Raw genomic sequence first — 22,825 nt, forward strand, 5'->3', positions numbered from 1 at the left:
TTAAGAAATGACATTAGCTCAAAATTTTTCAAATAAGATATTGTTTTCACATGTATACATATGTTCATTCTTAAAAAAATTAGCATTAGTATTAATTCAAAATTAAACATAATATTACTTTGATAAGCAGCAAAAGTTCAAAATATGTAATAATGTAGCAATGTAAAAAATAGTAAACGTAACAAACGTAGCAATCATAATGTAATGTAGTAAATTAGAAATGTCATTTACAGATATATTATAAGAATCTAACTACTTTTTCGCCTTTCATAAATGAATATTGTACTTTTTTAGCTCAACGATGATACATTTTTAAACCCGTATAATTTATTAATGTAATGTAATCGCAATTATTGATTAAAAAAAAACTTCAATACAACAATATAAATATTTTTACGAATCTAACAACAAGGTAATACAAAGCAATAAATGAATATAAAAATTGAAAGAATAATCTTCCCTAGCAGTAAAGCTAGAGTAAACAGATCTTATATACTATCTATTTATATCGCTATACTATGTGTATTGTAAGGAAATTGTTGAAAGAGTGACTAACAATCTAACAAGGTTTCGATAAAGGCTTTTAATTTTTAACAACCTATTGAGTTGGGGATAATGACTTAACTTATGCAAATATCTAAGAACTGTTGGAATTTCAAAAGGTAAAAAATGCACACTAATATCCTCAATAACTCGTAAAAATTAGGTTGTATGGCTGAAATAATACTAACTTTATAAAGGAAACAATTAACATTTATTGGATGGGGGGTTGGTACTTTGTTTATATGAACTAGAGCAGCATAATGGACTTTTTTATGACGGTCTGGGAAACATCCCTGAATATGATCCAAAGACATGCCATCACAATTTGTGATGGCATGTCTTCAATTCTGACTCTGATTCTTTCTGATTGTCTTCAATGACTTCCTCAATTTAGGCATAGATCTGAAGAGGCAGGAAATTTTCTCCAGATCCCTGAACTCATAGTACAGCTCATCGATCTCACACAGGACTTTCGACTCCACAGAATTTAAGACCACGTATATCACATAAACTCTGTAGTACTAAAAGAAAACAAAAAAAAATTTAATTCTAAATAAATTAAACTTCTTTGAAAAAAACGTGCTAAAAAGCTGCAGAAATTTCAAAAAAAGTAGCAATAAAGGAAATGAAGGAAATAAAAATATGAATAAAAATATGACCACCGAAGACGACGTCTTCAGGTCTGTAGGTCTTAGCGGGGTCAAGGATCAAACCCCAGTCCCTCCGAGCAGAAGTCTGATTCTCTGACCACTGAGCAACCACGGCCTAACATTTATTTTAGTATAACAATACTGAGCCATTGATAAGCACCAAGTAAATTATAAACAATTACCTGGACAATTATATTTAACATTCATTAAGTCTAAACATAAAACCACTCAGAGTTACCTATGGACAGTTAAAAGACTATGGAGTGACGTCAAGCCTGTTGCATTTATCAAGAACACAAAACCCGAATTATTTAATATTCAATACATGGTAGACGCTATACTTTGTGGTGCATGAGGAGTTTTAAGTCGTTTAAATAAAATTAAAAAAAATTAAAAAAAAAATACAAGGTAGACTATTCAAGGTCAAATGCCGGCTTAGGGCAATTTAGCAAAAAGGATTTTTCGTAGATGCTTAATGGGAATCCATTATCAGAATAAAAGCAAAATGTAGCATCCGTCACGATGAAAGCATTGACTAAATTATCGGCAAAGCCCTGATGAGCATTAAGATGAGCATCAAGGTCACAGATAGGAAGGAAACTGATCGGCTCTTTCAGTCAACAAGCAACCGTGCTCAATCGGTACTCGAATCAAAACTTCTGTTGTGCTACACAAAAATAATAATAATAATAATAAATAAATAATAAATAAAATGAAATTCAAGACAATTAATTTGTGAGTTTCAGGCTAAATAAAGTGAAATTTTCCAGATCATTGATTAAAGAGAATTTTTAATTCTCGTTGCTACTGGAAAATATTGCACCGGATGGCTATTCCATCTTAAGTATTCAGTACAGATCAGATTTTTCATATACGGTAGCAAAAACTTACTTTCTTTGAATAAACATACCTTCATTCGACGAATTTGGATTTTTTTTACCCTCAAAAGATAGGAAAAGGTAGCTGCGATATCGGAAGTATGGTACCAGAAGTTTAAACAGAATAGTGGTCGAAAATTTGAGCTCCTTAATGTTAATTAGCTTTTCGGCGTATTTAGCAAATTTCTAGAATTGTTCAAGAAAGTCTAAAAATTTTGGGACACAATTATGAAACTCGTTTGTCTAAAAATAATTTTATTCAAAAACTAATTTTTTGAAATTACTTATTTTTTTTAATGATGGTTGAACTGTTTATGAGAAATGAACTTGCAAAAAGCACGCATTTTTTTAAACATGAATTTGGAAACTCTCATTTCTCAAGAACTATGTTTCTATCGTTTCCGTTCAAATTTTTTATTTCGTCAGATAAAATTATACATTTTAAAATTTTGTAAGACTCTACACAGTTTAAATTTAAGAAAGCTGTTGACTACTATTAAGTTATTTTGCAAAAAATTATAAATAAATATGAAAAAATACTTTTTTTTGCATCGAAATATCTTAGGATAAGCGAGTGATACAACGGTATTCAATTTTTCAAGCTTTTCTCCAATAGTTTCAGATAACTGGCAAACTGCACAAAAATTGAAATTAGCATAAGCCCCCGAAATTTTTACAAATTTTCAACCTATATTATTTGAAATTAAGACTGCGCTTTTCTTAATTTTCTGACGCGCAATCTTTTTCTTTCAATTCAATTTTAAATTCAAGTTTTTTCAATTATGATTAAAACTATAAATAAATCTTTTAATGTAGTTGAGATATTCAGAAACTAACAATTTTAACATTTATTTATTATATGCATGATAAACATTCCAAAAGCAATCAATATTGTTCACGAGAAGAAATTCTAATCAATCTCATTAAATCCTATCAGATTCATTATGGATTAAGAATAAGATTCATTATGGATTCAACTACGGAAATAACCTACATTGTAAGAGATAGAAACGACTGTTTTCTCTCTGTTTTGGGTGTGTTCTCTCTTGTCTGACTGTGTTCTCTCTTGATCTGTCGCTATTTTGGGTGTTATCTTAAGTTACATTTTGTTTTGCTGCGAAAAAAAATAGGAAATTATAATGTAATTAGGAAGAACTGAAATTAAAATGATGAAATATTTTAAATTACGGAAGAGTGTATAAATTGTTGGGACTATAAAAAATTTGATTTTGATGAGAAATTCGAGAATTGATAACTTATGGGTGTTATTCGTTCAACATACATTTGCAGGCTTGTGTGCTCAATTAAGGCTGAGCTGCTTTGCGTCTGGCAAAAATACAGCTTCAAAGTTAAAATTTGCAATATTGAAAGAGCCATTTTTTTTTTTAGCTCTGTAGTTTTTTTTAATTTTATTTATTAATTTTTTTTTTTTTGAAATTATTATTTATTTGTAAATTATCACTTTCTAAAGTCTTAATTAATAACTAAAAAATATAAAGCTAACACAAGAATGAATTTAAAGAAAAAGAAACATATAACGACTTCAAGATAAAAAAATAAAAGAACAAGAATTTTTTTGGAATTTGTTGATTAGTTTAGAGAGATAGATTTTTGTTGAGAATAGTTTCGGTTTGTATTCAATTTTTATACCAACCCATTACGGGTATACCAATTTACTGTTCATCACTCAAAGTCCAATCCCGTAGAAAGGTTCCATGGAACTATCAGACTGATCTTAAGAGTACTTTGTTTGGAGTTAGGTTCTGACAGGGAGAGGTTGCAACCATTTGCTCTTTTAGCTTTGGAAACTATAAAGCAAGTACAAGATTTTCTCCAGTAGAGTCAGTACACGGAAAACTCTACATTCCCTTGAAACGGTGTACGAATAATGAACCAGGAAGGAAAAAAATGAGTCCTCTGTAACTGAATATGTTTTTCACCTAATAAACAGTCTAAAAAGATGCTAAGAACTTGAAATTAACAAGATGGAAGGGGCAGAGTTAAAAGGAAATCGTATTATCATAAAAACGGTATTAAGAGAGAGTTCAGTGCCGGAGATTTGATTCTTGCTTTGGCAACGTTTAAGGCTGATAAACTCAACGGATTGGTTCGAAGAAGATAGAATGCAAAATGTCTGAAACTAATTATTTCGTGAGTATTCCTGTAAAAAGAGATGGTTCGCAGATTTATCAAATAAATATTATTCAACCATACTATAAAGAGCCTGAGATAACTGATTTCCTATCTTAGGTAGAAATCGATTCTTCATCTTTAGAACAAGATACTGACTTTCTACAAGTGTATAATACTCCAGATGAATTTGATGTATTTGAAATTATTAATGTTAGTGATCAAAGAGATCGCCTTAACATGAAAACAACCAATTAAGGAATATTTTTAAAAGATATTCGAAACGTTTATTAAATTACCTAGGGAAAACTAACTTAATAAAACATGACATTCGACATCGTGCAAATAAGCCAAATTTATTCAAGCTTTACCGAACTTCGCTCAGACAAACAGAAATTTTAAAAACTAAAGGACAGAAATGTTGAACTTAAAAATTATTGAATAAGGGGAGAGAGGTTATACTTCTCCTATGGGGACCCTAGTGGAAGCATCAAACAAGGATCCAAAGCCCTGCATTGATTACCAACTTCTCAACGAAATAACAGTAACACAATTGTTCCCACTTCCGAGCTTTGAAGACAGGGTTGAAGAGGTTGCCAAAGAGAAATTTATCAGCCTATTAGATTTCACCACGGGTTACTGGCAAATTAAACTTAGTTAAATGGTCAAAGATAAGCTGCTTTTGTGACCAGTTTCTGAACTTATAGGCCATTACGACTTCTATTTGTGATGAAGAATGCAACTTATTTTTTAGCAAATTAATGGCATGATTACTAAAAGTTTTGAAGGAATTTGTAGTATCATATCTTTACGATATAGCATAATATCGGATAGCTGCAATCTTCATTTAGAATATCTTTATTGTATATTGTAGCGGATTAACGAAATAGAACTTATAGTGAAACCTTCAAAATGCCATTTTGTGCAAGATCATGTTCTTCATCTGGAACATATTTTTGGACATGATTATAGAAAACTTTCTGATATAAAAATACGAGTATTATCCAAATTTTCTCTGCCTAAGACCAAAACTGAGATAAGAGCATTTCAGGAACTAGCAAGCTGTTATAGTCAATATATACCAATGTTTTCCGTTCTAGTTGCGCCGTTAACTGATACCATAAAAGGAGAGGCAAAAAAGAGATAAATTACCAGAACTAACGAATGAGAAGAAACCTTTAAGAAACTAAAACAAAAGTTAACAAGCCAATCTATACTCATATATCCCAACTATGAAAAAGAACTTATATTGCAATCAACTGATTCAGTATGGGTGTGTTATTAACACAACTAGACATTGAGTGCCATGGACATCCCATAGTATATCTGAGTAAAAAATTTTATGAATCCGAAAAAAAATACCATACTACGGTAAAAGCACGTGACAGTATAATTTTTGCGATCAAGAAATTATTACACTATTAGGATGAGCAAATCCAAATTGATCAGCTAGCACTGATGTCATACATCAAATGTGTGGGTATCATAATCTTCTTTTTCTTGAAGTGCAAGTACCCAATTAGGAAATTCAGTTTTAAAATTAATTTTTTTATTGCAAAGTAATGCATTGGTTTCAACCTAAATTTTAGAGAAATGTATATAAATGAGTTCATAAAAAACTTTTCCCTCGTTTTCTCTGGAAAAGTTTTTCCAATGGGGGAGGAGTTATGAAGTCTTAAAAAGTTCTAAAAAAACATCTAGCTAACACAAACATAAATTAAAGAAAATTAATGAATAAAACGAGATCAAGAAAAAAATACAAGAACGAGGCAATTTTCAGAATTTTTGATTAGTTTGGAGAGTTAGATTGTTGTTGAGAATAGTTTTTGTTAGTATTTAAAGTTGATACTAACCCGTCTCGCGTATTTAAATTTACGTTGGCTAAGTTTATATTAACCCGTAACATGTATTTGAATTTAGTTTTGCTGTGTTGATGTGTGGTTGGTGTCAAATAAATGTGTTTTTGTAAAATAAACTGTTTTTTCAATATAGCTTGATTCGTTACAGCTCTAATTTTTTGAGTAATTTTTGAGGGATTTTTTTCTCACCCCCACTTTTTTTACTTTAAAAAATTACTATTTATCTGTTGATGTAGAAAAATTCATTCACATCTTTCGAGTTTTTCATTTTACAAGTTTGTACTTGAGATCAATTAAGAAGTATCAAAATAAAAGACAGGAAATTAGATGTTTTCAGACATAAATATTATTGTCCATAATGAAATTTTCAAAAACGTAAAAATCTTACATCACGAGAAATAAGAAAAATATTTCCTACCATAAGTCTGTTATAATGCTAGAAATCTGGCTTCCTTCCTTCCTCACTGGCTCGACAGCCCAGGATGGGCCTTGGCCTTCTCCAGTAGTTTTTTCCAAGCTGTCCTTCTTTTGGCAATGGACTTCCAATTCTTTATTTTTAATATAGATAAATCTTTCTCCAGGGTATCTAGCCATCTGAGATTTGGCCTGCCCCTTCTACGTGTTCCTGTCGGCCGGGCATCAAAAATCTTTTTCACAATACGGTCTTCTTCCATTCTTACTAAGTGGCCTGCCCATTTTATCTTTTGGACCTTAATGAATCTTATGATGTCTGGTTCATTATATGATCGATAGAGTTCTAAATTTGATCTTCTTAACCACTGACCGTTTTTATTAATTCCTCCAAAAATGCACCGTAATATCTTTCTCTCAAATATGCTCAGCATTTCTTCATCTGCACGAGTCAATGTCCATGTTTCACAAGCATATGTTAAAACTGACCTAATGAGGCCTTTAAATAATAACAGCTTTGTTTTTCTCTTGATTACATTTGATCTTAAAAACTTTCTTAATCCATAAAGGCACCTATTTGCTGCTGTGATTCTCTTTCGTATTTCTGCAGTTACATCGTTCCTGTTATTTATTTCAGAGCCTAAATACGTGAAGCTGTCCACTACCTCGAATGAATGTCCCCCAATTTTTAGATGGGTACTCCTGTGGGCTGTTTTAGTACAAGGCATATATTTAGTTTTATTTTCATTTATTTTTAGACCCATCTTCAGGGCCTCTTTCTCTAAAGAAATAAAGGCCTCTTCAAGTGCTCTTGGTGTTCGAGCAATAATTCCTATATCGTCAGCAAAAGCCAACAATTGTATTGACTTATTAAATATAGTTCCTCTGTTATTGATTTTTGAATCTCTTATTACCTTTTCTAATGCTAGATTAAAGAGGAGACAGGCTAAAGAATCTCCCTGTCGCACACCATTTTTTATTTCTAATGGCTCTGATAAACAATTCTGTATTTTTACCATGATTTTAGTTTCACTTAGTGTTAGGTTAATCAATCTCACCAATTTTTCTGGTATTTTAAATTCTCTCATTGCCATGATCAGAGCTTTTCTGTTAATACTATCATAGGCGGTTTTAAAGTCAATGAACAGGTTGTGCAAATCAATTCCAAATTCTCTCGTTTTCTCCAATATCTGCCGAATGGTAAAAATTTGCTCAGTAGTTGATCTTCCCCTTCTAAAACCACTTTGATACTCTCCTATTATTCCCTCTGAAAACATAGTAAGTCTATTGAATAAAATATTTGAGAATACCTTATAGCTCGTGCAAAGTAAGTTAATTCCTCGATAGTTTGAGCATTCAAGAACATCTCCCTTTTTATGAATTACACAAGTCAAACTAATTTTCCAATCCTCTGGGATTACTTCCCGTTCCCATATAATTAGTAATAGATCATATATTTTCTTCGCAACCTCCATTCCCCCACCTTTTATTAATTCAGATGGTATGGTGTCAGGGCCAGGAGCTTTATTGTTTTTTAATTTGTCAATTCCCATGATGACCTCTTCCAACGTTGGAGGTGTAACCATTTCTTGGTTATGCATCTGTAAATTGTCTATTGCTATCTCGTCTTCTTCCTCATCACCATTCAACAGATGGTCAAAGTGTTCATTCCATCTGTTCAGCACCTCTTCTCTATCGCTTAAGATCGTTCCTTCCCTGCTTCTGCAAGAGTTTGTTCTTGGCTTGAATTCCTTGCGACCCAAGTTTATTTCTCGAAAGAAAGCTCTGCTTTCCCTTGATCCCCTTAAATGTTCAACATTTTCAAAAAGATCTTCGAAAAATAATCTCTTTTTTTCTTTATGGATCTTCTTCTCTTCTCTTCTTGCTTCTTTATAAGCATTTTCAGCATTTCTTGCATGCCTTGAACTTATCATTCTTTTATAAGCCTCATTCTTTTTATAAGTTGCCATAAAACAATCATTGTCAAACCAGTCCTTTCTTCCGGTTCTCTCGATCTTTTCCACAACCTGGTCTCCTGTTTCGATAAGAGCTCTCTTAATAACATTCCATTCCCTGTTAACATCATCCCTTTCTGAAGAATCATCAGTCACTTCAAGCCTCCTTTCAATTTGTTCCTGGAACTTTTTTCTTGTAGTCTCTTTTTTTAGCTGTTCACCATCATATTTTTTCAGACGTTCTCCGCGAGCTTTACGAATATTTGATATTCTGGCTCTAACCTCTGCCAGAACTAGAAAATGATCGGAATCTATGTTTGCCCCACGATAAGATCTTACGTCCAGTATATCCGATTTGTGTCTTGAATCAATTAAAATATGGTCAATCTGGTTGTAAGTATTTCCATTAGGAGATTTCCAAGTCATTTTATGAATTCTTTTATGTTGGAACATTGTACTTGGTATGACCATATTATGATCTGTAGCAAAATCTATGAGTCTTTTTCCGTTGTCATTTGAAATATCATGAAGACTATACCCTCCAATCACTGGCCTGAACTCTTTTTCCACTCCAATTTTTGCATTTGCATCCCCTAGAAAGATTTTAACGTCATTTTTAGGACATGAATTATATAATCTATGTAGCTCCTCGTAGAAAAGCTCCTTTTCCGCGCCATCTTTGTCCTCTGTAGGAGCATGAAAGTTGATAAAACTGTAGTTAAAGAAAATGCCCTTTATCCTTATTTTGCATAGTCTAGGTGTCCTGCAATCAAAATCAATCAGAAGTGGTCTTATTCTCTTACTCAATATGAAACCAGTACCAAACATGTGTTTTTCTCTATCACAGCTATAGACAACTGTATGATTTTTCTTTTCAATTATTCCCTCTCCTGTCCATCGAATTTCTTGCACAGCCAACAAATCAATTCTATAGCTGTCAACTTGTTCAATCAGCATTTGCAACCCCTTATTTCTATACAATGATCGAACATTCCACGATCCAATTCTCATATGCCTCAAACCATTTCCAGTCCGTTTCCTTAAAGTCAGCCCGGGTTTATTTTCTACTTGAGATTTCGTAACATGGAGTTTTTTACAGGGTGGGGTTGTTGGCCCCACGCCCAACCCCCACCCTGGAGGACCAGGGTGTTCCTCTTCGTCTGGTGTCTCCCCTCCGACCAGTCCGGCTTGGGTGACCCTGCCAGGAGCCGAAGCTCCCGCCGGCATAGCTCTCGGGATCAACAACACACACAAACCACAACACCACGTTAAGGTGGGAACACCATCGTGTGGAGAAGTCTGGCTAACGAGTAAAATTACTTCTCATTAATTTCCTCTTATTATGTCCATAATTTTAATTTCCAAGTTTAATAATTTTTAGAGTGCGTTTAAATATATTTTAAATCTAGGTATTGGTTCATTTCATCAAGATTACTAACAAAATGTTTTACATAAAATTTTAATCATAATATATGTTGTTAACAAAATGGTCTTTTTTTTGTTGAGAATTTCGATGAAAGGAAGCAAAGATGATTAATACTAAGAAATTATAGGTGTTTTGAAGCAAAGCAAACAAGGGATGGAGCGCCTCTATTTAGAAAGTTTAATTTAAATTTAGTAAATTTCAGGATTTCTATATTGAACTATATGAGTACGTAATTTAGTCTTAGAAACAAACATTTCTAACCATTCTGTATTTCAGCTTAACTTGTTTAAGTACACAAAAAATAACAAAAATACCAAAAAAATTTTATTGCTTATAATAAAACTTCAAACTATTTCAAATGCACTGAAAAAAATTCATCTCTCTATCTATGTTTTTAAAAAAGTTATGAATGATTTTAGATTGTTCTAATACAGAAACTTGCTCAGCAGTCGGACTTTAAAGTGCTTTTTCTCATAGATGATAATTTTGTGTTTTAATCTTAATTAAATCCCTAAGGAATTGTTTCTATTTAAGATAAAGCTTTGAAGTAAACTTTTTTTATCTTGAGTATAATACACTTATTTAAACTGTGCATGGAAAAAGAATTTTATGAGGTATTACAGTTTTTACGGCATGTTATATATACCTAACAGGAATTTTTACCCTTTTCTTCTACTTTTTTACAAAATAATCTATAAAAAATATTCCAATTGATATATCAACAAATGAATGCACAAAATTGTTAAAATGAATATAGCAAACACTAAGAAAAAATTTCTTTTTGAAAATATGATAAAATAAAAAAGCCTTCGAGATTTAAAAATTTTGAATTTTTTCAACTTTTTTTTTTAAAAATTTCAAAAATTTAAACAGTTTAATTAATTCTGAAGATAAATTATTGATTATAAGTTAAATGAACATGTAAAGCATCCTCAAAATGAATGATTATACCTTTATTTTAAAAAATTGTTGCAAAGGTACTGTAACCCCTTAAAACTTTGTAGTTTTCATCGTATTCTGTATAAACATATTCTATAACTTTTGATGAGATTGTTTTTGCTAAATCATTATTTTGAATGCATTTAGAAGTATCTTCTTTTCAATATTTCTTTTCAAAATTCATTTATGGGATGAAATAATAAAATGAAGGAATTTTACAAAAATAAACCTAAAGCAGTCGTTATTTAGAAAAATTGTTTTATATGAGTTAAGAGACATTTCTTTATAATAGTTCAATTAGTTTCGTTGAAAAATAACAAATTTAAGGAGTAGGCATTGGATTTTATAATACCTGTAAATCTAACTTTCAAACGCAGGTTTTCAGTTCCTTTGTAATGTATATTTAACTCTTAAATGAATGTCTCCTTAATGGAGCCTTATATTTTAAACTTGCAACAATTTATCCAAATATAATCTCAAATATTTATTATATATTTTATACAAAATTACAAGGATTTTAAAAAAAAATAAAAAAACATTAAGCATATTTTCAACACATGATTTACATGATACTCAAACATCATTTTTGCTTGAAATTGGATTAGTTTTTTATTAGATTAATCAGTAAAATATGCTTAAACGTTTTCGTAATTAACTGAATAATGTGCCTCAAACACGAATATAAGAGTTTAAGTACGGTTTTATATTAAAAAGTAAAATTTAAGTTTGTTTTCCAATCATTATTTTATCATTGTATAGTTCAATATCATCTTTTATGCATCGTAACGTAATTAATATATAAATTTAACTAAGAAAATTTAATTGCTATTCTATAGATAAAATTAATCAATTTATTTGATTTGATTGTGAAGAAATTAAGTTTGAGAATTAACCTGCTTTTAGGAAACGCTTAATTTGAGGAAGAATTCTTGGCCTCTTTATATTTCCTGTCCATTTTTTTTTAAGTGTGAGAAAAGTCCCAGTTCATGAGCATCGCAGAAAGTTTGGTGTTGTGGTCAGATGTGTGTGTGTGCGTGTGTTTTTTTCCTTTTTTTAAAAAAAAAAGGAGGGAGCGTTTGTCTAATGTCTTCATTTGATACTTTGGATTGAATGACTTACTTAGCTTATGATTGGTTTCTTACCTTTACTTTTTAGATGACTGGATATGAACTTATAAGGGGGTCGAATGTTTAGTGGTGATTCCATAAGTATTCTGAAGTGACGGAAGGAAGAAAATGGCATGGTAGGTGTGTGTTCGAAAAAGTATTGATATAAGAGAATTTTTTTTTAAGAAAAAACGGTAAATATAGTTAAATGATTATTATTAATTCAATCAATGATTAATTTACCTTCATTGTTGTTTCTTCCACTGCGCATTTTGACTCTATTATATTTTCATAATCGTATAATATTATTTTTTACCTTATTTCAGAATCAATAAAAAAATGTGCTATTAACTTATGATGCTGAATTCAATCTTATTTATGCCTAGTTCTTTCACTTAAATTTATATACGATTATGTAACTGTATACAGAGGGTTTTGTAGCCATCAGCCGTGAAAAATATTGCTAAAATCCTTGTTAAAATTATGTCAGAAAATATGCTTTTAAGAGTTTCAAGTTAATAATCTATTAGCAAAGAAGAAACAAAAGCTCTATCAAAATCTGTCAAATAATTAAATAAAGTAGGTTCGAAGAAAAACATTAAAGCCAAATTATTTGTCTTATAAAATGTAGGCGTGTTTCTTATACTGTTTTAGATTATGTCAGTTGGGATTTGTTGGATTTCTATAGCTTTATAGTTTGTTTGTTTTTATTTTAATGTAGATTTTTCTCACTTAAATGTTACTTTTCAAACTTTTAATGTGTTTTCTTCTTCCATTCCTTTTTGAGAAGGATTCTGAATACATGTCATAAGGTAATCACAGAGACGTTTTTATAGTAATAAATTAATGCATTTAAAATGTTAAAATAGAAAAAATGGAATAAATAAATGTAAAATGCCCCATTGCATTAAGTCTAACATTTTGACAAATTTATTCCATCTGACTTATGAATATAAAACATAACTTTTAAATAAGGGAATCTGGGCTATATTATTAATTAATATTTTTAATTAAAATTTAAGAGAAACATTTAATAATCTTAGAATTTGAAACCATGCACTAAGAATTTCTTACTAATATTTCCTACGTCACATCCTATTATTTTTTTAATCATGATTCATATTAAATCTAGTCATACTTACAAGTTAAAAAAACAATTAAAAAAAACGCTATTTTTAATTTCGATTATTTTTATTTCATTATGTACTTTTTTATTTTATTATATACTTCTTCGCAGAATTATAATGTAGTAAAATAATATCCTCCGAAGTTAATCATTTATGTTGCTATAGCCAAAATTTTTAATTTATATGAATTTAGATGTTTTATATCATTTTCTTTAGCATAGATTAATATAATCCGTATCATTCAATTCATTTTTTCCCCTTATATTCAGCGATTTACTAGTAGGAAAAATATCTCGCAATCTACAATGTAGTCGACTAACTTAAATCATGCTTTTGGTATGGAAACATAAGTCATAGTTTTGAATTTTATTAATTATGTTATATTATTGATTCGTATTAATTTTAAAATCTTCGATAAATTTCTTACTTAAAATGTTTTTAGAAAACAAAAAATAGGGGCAATAAATTTATTCTGTCATGAAGTCAGTACTAAAAGCCTTTATCTTAATTGGAAAGACAAATTCTCATAACTCTTACAATTTAAACATTTCCTCACTGAAACAATTGAGCCAAATAACAGCGCCAAACTCGCCAAAAGCATTATCCACCAAAGTAATAGCTTTACTGGATCATTTTCTCTCAGAGAATATCGAGAGTTACTTGGAGTAAGTGGAAAAAGTAATGTTGACCAAGTGTACTTTGAAAACACGTGGTAATGAATCCTGGTGAAAGTTATTTAACCAAGACACAGAAATTTTTGAGTCGTGTTATCCTTTTAGATTAATGAATATATTCTAAGAAATAATTATGATTGTCAACACAATTTATGAATGAACTAGGCATAATTTTTTTCTAATTTTGATGAAGTTTATTGGCGCGATTTCGCCTTTCATAAAGCACATGATGTTGGCTTTAATCATTAGTTTTTTTACATGGACACTTATTTCGGCAAATTCATCTTTCATGACCTATGATCGAAGTAAGATAAAAAAGAGAGAATATTTTTTCGTTATTTAATTCTTTTAAAATCGTTCTTTTCATTGATAAATAGATTAATTTTTTAATCTGTTCAGAAGTATTTTTTTCCATAATAAGATTCCATTACAACGAATTAAACAGATAATATTCCTTTCAAATTGGGATATAATTTGTTTGCTTTTTATTCCTTTTTTACACATGAACCAATTCTTTGTGTAGTATAAATAATTCAATCTGGAAGTTTTTATTATAAGAAGTTTTCATGTTTCCATACTTTGCAATAAAATACCATTAGTCAATTCTGATTTAATAACAAAATTTAAATTAGTAATGGGATCTAACATTTCTCAACCATAATTCTTTCAAGAATATCAGAAACACAAAAAGTTTCTTGCGATTGAAAAAATTGATTTTTGAGACAATTTTAATTATGAAAATAAGACATAATGGTCAAAAACCGTTTTTTATTATAATCAGCTCATTCTTATTCACCAGAAAATCCTACGGTATACATCCTTTATTTACGAAAAAGATTCTCGTACAAATTATTTATCTATAGCTTATACCGTATTTATCAGCACTATTATTTGCCTTTCGTAATAATAGTCTAAAATTATTACGTATTTTTAAATTGATTAGTATTCAAAACTAATGGCTTAAAACTTAAAGAAATGTTACTTTTACTGCATAATAAAGAAATTAGAAGGCAACATTTTATGGTTAAGTCATTTTGTTGCAGTTAAAAGTTATTAAATCTAACTAAAGTTGCTTTTTAATATGTTGCAGTTACTTTTAAAATTAATATTATGTAAAGCTGTGTTTAATAACAATTTGCAATTAAATTAATGAATTTAAAATTTTTAAAGCATTAATTATTGTGCTTTGACAAAAAGCAGTTAGCAATTTCTAATAATAACCAAAAATTTTAAAATGAATTTAAAAGAGCAAAATTGCAAATGAAGTTTTGATGGAAACCGAACAAAATAAAAAGGTTTATATTTTGTCCCATTAGAATGGGAAGCTAAAGCTTTGAAATCAAATCTTGGTTAATACAATAAAACAAATTTGAGGTCTTTCAATAAAGTACTTTTTAATGTTGATATAACAATCCAGTTCCTTAGCAAAACATTCAATGCAAAACTGATTGCATAGAATTATAGGAGTTGATGAGTGAAGCGAGCTGGGGATGATGTCCCCTTGCATTTAAATAAAACTAAGACTTTATCCTATTAATTATTCTATGTAAATACTAGAATTATTTTATGTTACATATAAATGGTCATAGATATATTCTCTTCTCTTTAAAATATTGCTTTCTTATTATTAGTAAAAAATACATTAATAAAAAATGTATTTATAAAATAAAAGAATGTGAACAAATTTTAACATCTTATATATATATTCATAAATAAATGATATTGTAAATAATTTTATCTTGACTATCAATGTTCATTTCTGTAACCTTGTAATTTTTAATCCAATCCAGAACTCCTGGGTTAAATATTGGGAATCTAGCCTTCCTAGATGAATAACTTTTTGATTGAACTAACCCGCATTTGTGTTACATTCAGAGGAAAATCATGAAAACCTTTCATCGCAGTTGCCATCTACTAGTTAAGAGTCAATTGTTGACCGGAGGATCATAGAGGTTAAGGCTTTACAATTTCTAGACCAATGACATAATGGTAGCATTGAGATCAACATTATGCTTACCCTACCTTTACTTCCCAGACAAGCTGGTACTAATTCATATAAAGCTGGGTGGGTATCTGGTCTCCAATAAAGATAAAACTCTAGCCTTTCCCAAGGATAGCTCAGTGACTTAATCATTGCACCATCCTGACTTCATAAATTAACACAACGCAAATGAAAACTGCAATATTTTACAATGTTAAAATTACGTATAATATCACCTATTATTATATTTAATGTGCCGACCGGCCTGTGTAGGGGGCAGGGACCTGTCCTTGCATCAAAAAGGCTCTGGGTTCGAATCCCGGGCAAGGCATGGATGTTCTTTCCTTCTCTGTACTATCTGTCCTCACTGTGGGAGTGACGTTGGCCCACCTAATATGGTGCCCCTGAAAGAGAGGCCAACAAAATCGCCCTGTATATGCCTGAATTGACGGATGTTAACACAGGTGGGCATTGGAAAAAAATGATATTTAATGTTGTTAAAACATTACTTTATTAAAGAATCGGCTGATTCTGATGTTACAATATGATGCTATATAATAATTCCAATTCGGTATAAAAGAGAATTCATATTTAAACATTGAATTTTAAAGATTGTCTGAATGCATATTATGATAAAAGTTTTTATTTCCTTCTGAAATATTGGCATACATTACATTAACATAGTTTCCGTGTTTATTTAAGTCTCTTTTAAAGAAGCAAAACGATCAATAAGAGACGTCTTGTTTTTATAAAAGATATTTCAAAGCCAATATTTTATTTTCTACTTGCGCAAAGAACACCTAAAGTTCAACCTATCGATTTTCAATAGTTTTTAGAAATATGATGACACAAAGTTATTTAAATACGTACAAATAAAGCCAAATTCATGTCGATTCTAGCTAGGCTTGTTTAACAATTCCTTGCTTTGTTTGGATTTTGCTTTTTAGATTTCATATCAATAAAAATAATTTTCGAATTCAAAATAAAATTTTAAATATTTTTTTTTACTTTCTACATCTTTAATTAATATTTAAACCCTTAATAATGTTCAACCTTTTATTTTTACTGATGACTCCATCAATAATTAGTTAGATATCGCAAATAAAATGTTAATTTACAACATTTTAAAAAATGATTGTTAAAATTTGCTCCTTAAAATTTTGTCAATGAGTATATGGGCATAATAACGATAAAACTTATCAAATTATCCTACAATCTCTCAGTACATTCCTAACTTTACAAAAGTTATGAATACTTAAGGAGGAATGCAAAATATATTTTTTTCTGCCCTATTAAGATAAGAAACAAACAAAAAGTGACAAAAATGTTTTGTTAATATTCCATCATTTACTGCGATTTCGGCTATCCATGGCAAAAGGAAAAAATATCTGAAATACTTTCGGTTATCAGTGTAAAAATATTTGTCTTTCTTTTTCAGAATTGTCCGCGAACTTGCAGTCGACACTTTCTCTTGATTCACCTATAGATGTGGGTATTCTACTGAAGGATCTAATGCCTCGTAAAAAGTTACGTGAAGAGCATGTTCTACTGACCATTGATTTCCCAGGCACGAATCACGAGTTCACTTTGTTTCTAGAAAGGACAAGGGGTAGAGGTAAACTTATTTAAATTTTTAGATATCTACCTATTGCTAAAATGAAAGCATTGCTTAAAAATGCACGTTAATTTTTATTTTAATTATAAGTAAATATAAAAAGACTTCTGTATTTAATGTATATTTTTAAAATCCTTATCAAAATTAAAATATAAAAAAGGTTGCACATGAGGATGGCAAATTAATATTTAAGAGGAAAAAAATAATATCTAAATTTGACAAATTGTAGTAGAAGTGGGTGAAAAAGAAATTTGAAAACAGATTTAGTTGGAGCTTGAAACTTGAAAATGATTTTAACCATAGTGTTTCAACTGCTTCTCTCGCATTCAAATCTCTTTTACTGTTTATTATATTTACTTTTTTCCTCGTAAAAACAATATTTAACTCCCAACGTGTATGTCTTTTTATATATATATTTTCATTTTATAAAGATTCTTATAATACATCTTAAGGGTGGTCTTTACGTTACGAAATACCCTCCAAGTAACTAAAACTGAAGAGCATACTTCTTTTTGATTCATTTTTAATAAGTATTATTTTCAAATTTATAGATTATGTTTGACATTTTTTAAACTAATAACCATATTGATTGTCAACGCACTATAAACTTAAGTAATTAATATTAAGAGTTATAACTAATATTAGTTTATTAAAGTGTAGAATTGCTGGTGATGGAATAAGATATGGTAGCAAAAAACAAGAGAAAAGGTAAATTACAAGAATTTAAATTATTTTAAAAATATATGGGAATACTCAGGCAATACGCAAAAGCTTTTAATTTTCCTTTAAATTCTCAGACTTAAAAAAAGCAACTTATTTTGCAATCATGCATACCAATGTAGAAATTAAAGCATAGGACTTTTTCCTGTAAGCCGAGAAGAGAAGGCGAATACAGACGAAGTATTTAATTATAGACGGCGTATTAACGTCACGGCTATTAAGACGTTGTTTATTATTACACTGAAACTATTCTCAAATCAGATTTATATTGGATGCCTGCAAGCAACGCCACGCTTGGGTGTCGAACCTGATTGGCTGTTGAAATTTTAGTGTAAGCAAATATCACGATTCAGCAGCTAATCAGGTTCGATACGCAAGAGCGACATCCCTTGCAGGCACCCTATTGTTTTCGAAATTTTCTTGCCTAATATCAAGTTATTAAAGATCTTTTTTAAAACAAAGTGTTTAAGCATTGCTTGAAATTTTGTTGAGTGTCAAACCTTATTGACAATCTTTCCAATCTTTCAAATTTGCTGCAATCTGAATATGAGGCAAAGTTCAACCATTTTATCATACATTTTAAACATGATTAAATGATACTATAATTGAATTTGAATGCAAGAGTCAACTTATCGTGTTTCAGTTGCAGGAAATTTGCACGGTATTATGATTCAAGGTATTAACATTATGGTTCAAAGATGGGCTGACTCTCCTCTGCCAGTGTTCATATCTTTATCGTACAATGCAATATTTTCAATAATATGAACAAAACTAACTTCCAGAATTGCTAATGCGATTTAAAGTGTTTTTTTAACCGAAATACATGAGCAAATTGGTATTATTTAAGCACGAATCACATATTCTAAACTTAAGATAAAATTAATTCGAAATGAGAGTAATACCTGTCTATTGTGTCCAAAACAATTTCAAATATTTTTAACATTTTATAATTTCTATCAGAAACATTCATTATACAGAAATGTTTACATATTTTCAGATATATTTTTTTGCTTCCTTAAAGTCATACCTGGCAGTGATAAATGCCAGATGCCTGAGCTTGAAATCCTCTTATATACTAATTAACAAAAAATTATTTAAAAAAAAAAACGAAAAAGACAACGGTGTATTTAACTACATAGATTTAACATTACATTATTTTTTTGAAGAAGAATTAATAAATGAGATTTATGATTGTGACAACGATATTTTTCTCTTTTGTTTTGTTTTTCAGCAAAAAAATAAATGCACAAACCTATTGAAATCATCAAAATTTTTCTCTTAGTAGATCATTTGTTGTTTAAAAAGCACTGCATTTTCCCCTTCATCGGAACTATACCTGACTTCATTCACTGACTCATTGTTTCTTTTATAATAAAGAACTATTTAATATGTTTGTTACTTTAAAAAAAGTTTAAATCATATTACGAAACTCGTTAAAAGAGTTTAATTAACTTTCTGGATGGCAGGTTTTCACATTGGACGTTAATGAATTTCTATGTTTACTTTTAGCGGAAATAATAAAACCCATTAAAACCATTCCTGAAATAATAGATTGTTTTTCTTTTATTTACACCTCTCGCAACCACTTGGGAATCGTTTTTGTATCTAAACTTTTCTGTTCGTACGCAATAAAAAATGCTTGAAAAAGTAGGAAAATTCCAACTATTTTAATTGATTTTTTTCTTCTTTTCTTAGCAATGCTAAGTCCCATCACTCCATCGCCTGTTTGCGAATAAAAAGTTGTTAGTGATGAGTTTTAAAAAGATAAATATCAAGAAGATGAAACATTTTTCGTACATTTTAATAAATAGCGTAGAGAAAGTATTTTTTTTTCTATGTTTAATGTATACTACAGGATGAACGGAGAGTTTTTGGGATGGAGCAATTTCTTTAAAAATATAATTTCTGAATGAAATAATAAACTTATTATTATTCAAAAAATTTTGATAAGGAAAAACTGTTTCGACCAAGTACCCTTTAAAAGTTTTAGAGGGTGGAGTAATTTTAAAAATTTCGAATGAGAAAATAAAATTTCTTATATATTTACGCTATTTTCTTTTAAGACAACTGAGTTAAAATTATCAAATAAATGATTTTTGTTAAAACAGAAAGAAGTTTTAAAATCTAAAGGTTTGAAATTGGATTTAAGTAAACTTTGATAAACCTTTAGTATGTCTTAATTTTTTGCCATTTTTATCAAGATGTGCAAAAATTTGAGTTTTTGAAACTATTTCTGGAATAATTGAGAATGTTCTTGTGCTCAATATCCCCTTCATACAAAAAACGCCTTTTATCCAGGAAATCATTATATTTTGTACATTTTTTATTCTATATCTCTTTCTTTTCATCTGATTTGAAAATTGGCGAATTACATTAAATTTTCAAAAATCTTAACTAAAGTTTTATTCATTAAATTTAGAGACGATAATTTTTAATTAAAGTTTTTATTATTCTTAAAATTAATACAAATATTAACGAACTTTCCAAAAATACTTTAAAAAATTTGACTCCTTAATTTTCTATTTTTATCACCGAATTTATGGAAAGAAATTGAAATCTTTTTACCATTAATTTGTTTTTGTTATAAAAAGTTGAGCACATATTTAAGTTTTTTTATTTATAGTCCATTTTACAGATTGTTTTAAATTTTAATAAATTTTTGTTTAAGTTATATTTTACGTTAATAAAATAAGTATTTCATACATAAATATTCATACTTATATTTAATCTAAAAATATGCATTACTATTTTTTATTCGATGTTTTAAGTTTTTGACAATCTTAAATTTAAATTAATGACAAATTAATTTACATAATTTTGTGTCAATATCTTTTCAATCCTTTTGAAAATCAATTAACAGTAAAAGTGAGAAACAATTATCAGAAGCCAGATTGTTTCTCAGAATCAATTAAAGTTAGTTCTGATAACCAACTCAGTCACTGTTTCTTTGATCCTTAAAAAAATTAATTTCATTGTAAATTTTTATCTTACCTTCATTTTAATCATTTCAGGAGTAAAAATATGTCTCCTCCTCCGAATATATAGTAGTTAAACTGAGTTTATTTTGGGTGATTGTGAATTGAAATGCTTAAAGAAATAACTTGTTATCTGGCATATTTGTGTATTTGAGCATTTTATGCATTTTTTTTTGTATTGCGTATTTTAAGATGTATAACAAATGGGAATTATATTTTTATAATTTAAATTTTTTTAATTTTTTTCCGTTATACATTGAGAAAAAAGTATGGTTAAAACTACCAGAATATGGTATAATTTATCATGTTTCTGGCCTTACGGAAACACCAAAAAGCACGGTGACCGTAGTGCTTTGATGATGACTTTCGAAATTAGCAATAGGGTATGGTTTCACTACCATGCTGTTTGGTACTAAATGTGGTTACCTTTAGTAATTTTTTTCATAATACCTTAGAACAAGGTATAAAACCCTTTATTCGGTAAAATTTGCTTTTCTGTTTCGTATTTTTACTAAAATGTGTAGAAATGAAAACTAAAATTCTGAAAATCAAAATATCCGTTAAACTTTTCAAACATGAACGGAAGCGTTTCCATATGAATGAGTTAAATACCGTATATTTTGGTTTTTAAAACCAGAACTAGGTTTTTTTATTTTCAGAAATGTCATTATCACGTAAGTCCAGTAATTTTACTAAGTATTTGTTCTCTGTGTATTTCGCCATATAAAGATAATTTGAATAAGATTAATGATCCATACTTTTATCCAATCCCAATTTAAAACCTACTTAAAGTTGTAACAAATTTGAGCTGTTCAATAAGGTCACATTCTGACTCAAAGTTGAGTATTTTCTGAGTGCATAATGAAACGTTATAAGAAAATCAAATTTTAATGACAAATCATGCAATATAAGAAAAATATTCATGAACTCCGATGGTTATGTTAACTAAACTATTGCTCTTAACTAGTTTTTTTATTATTATAAAGCTATAATCTTAACTGCGTTGTTGCACGACGTTTCCTTATTTTTTTTCTTATGGAAAATCTGAATAAAGTGCGGGAAATAAATACAAATAAGACTAGCATAAAGATAGACTTTTTGTAAAATTATGATTTACTTTTTTTACAATTAAAACAATTGCATATTTTTTAACTTTTTTTTAAAAAGCTTGGTCTTTTAAAAAATATTTTAGCAATATACTTTACGAAAGTTAGTTTTGTTTTGAAAAAAACAAGTGTTTATTTTTAAGTTTAACGAAATAACTTTCTCCAAGTAATTTTTTTCTCTATCTTAAGATAAATTAGTTTCCAAAATTTATTGTTAGTGAAACAGTTTTGTTTATTACCAACCAAATAAAATTAGGCAGTACTTTAGTGAAGTATTGATGCTTTAATTAACAAACTTTCAAACTTCTCAATGACTCGCTTGCTATGAAATATCCAATCAAATTTTTATTCCTCAAGGAAGAAAAAAATGAAAATGACAGCTTTCTTCTAAAATATGAGGAAAAAAACTTTAAAGTCTTCATAAAACTAATTAATTCCCTGAAATCTTATTTAAAAATGATAAATTATAACTTTTCCCTTCTTGACACAGATAAAATTCTAGATTATCAGAAGTTGAAACTGTGCCTGTCAATGACTCGATTATTTTCAGTTATAATCTCACTTTTTAAGCTATTACTATATATTATTACTTTATTTAACTTTACATTTAGCGCAGTTATTAACTTTACGCTTTCTTGAAAATTTTGATTGGTAAGGTATACAATTCCTTACATCACATTAAAAATTAATTTTACATAGAAAAATACAAATGTTTAGCTAAATCACTTAA

General features: G+C 29.1%; 1 protein-coding gene across 6 annotated transcripts in view; it reads left to right on the forward strand.

Moving 5' to 3' along the window:
* The window catches only part of LOC107441317 (thrombospondin-4), a 195,437-nt gene that overhangs the window by 117,894 nt on the left and 54,718 nt on the right, over positions 1-22,825 (forward strand). For 4 of the 6 annotated variants that reach the window (XM_071179153.1, XM_071179154.1, XM_071179157.1 and 1 more), the window contains exon 2: positions 17,118-17,294. In XM_071179153.1, coding sequence (XP_071035254.1) covers positions 17,192-17,294 — 103 coding nt within the window. In that variant the 5' untranslated portion in view covers positions 17,118-17,191. Of the gene's footprint in view, positions 1-13,655; positions 14,004-17,117; positions 17,295-22,825 lie in introns of those variants that run through there. The other 2 variants (XM_016054527.3, XM_071179156.1) reach the window with 2 other exon arrangements.

The sequence above is a fragment of the Parasteatoda tepidariorum genome, chromosome 3, assembly GCF_043381705.1.
Source record: "Parasteatoda tepidariorum isolate YZ-2023 chromosome 3, CAS_Ptep_4.0, whole genome shotgun sequence".
Classification (NCBI taxonomy): Eukaryota; Metazoa; Arthropoda; class Arachnida; order Araneae; family Theridiidae; genus Parasteatoda; species Parasteatoda tepidariorum.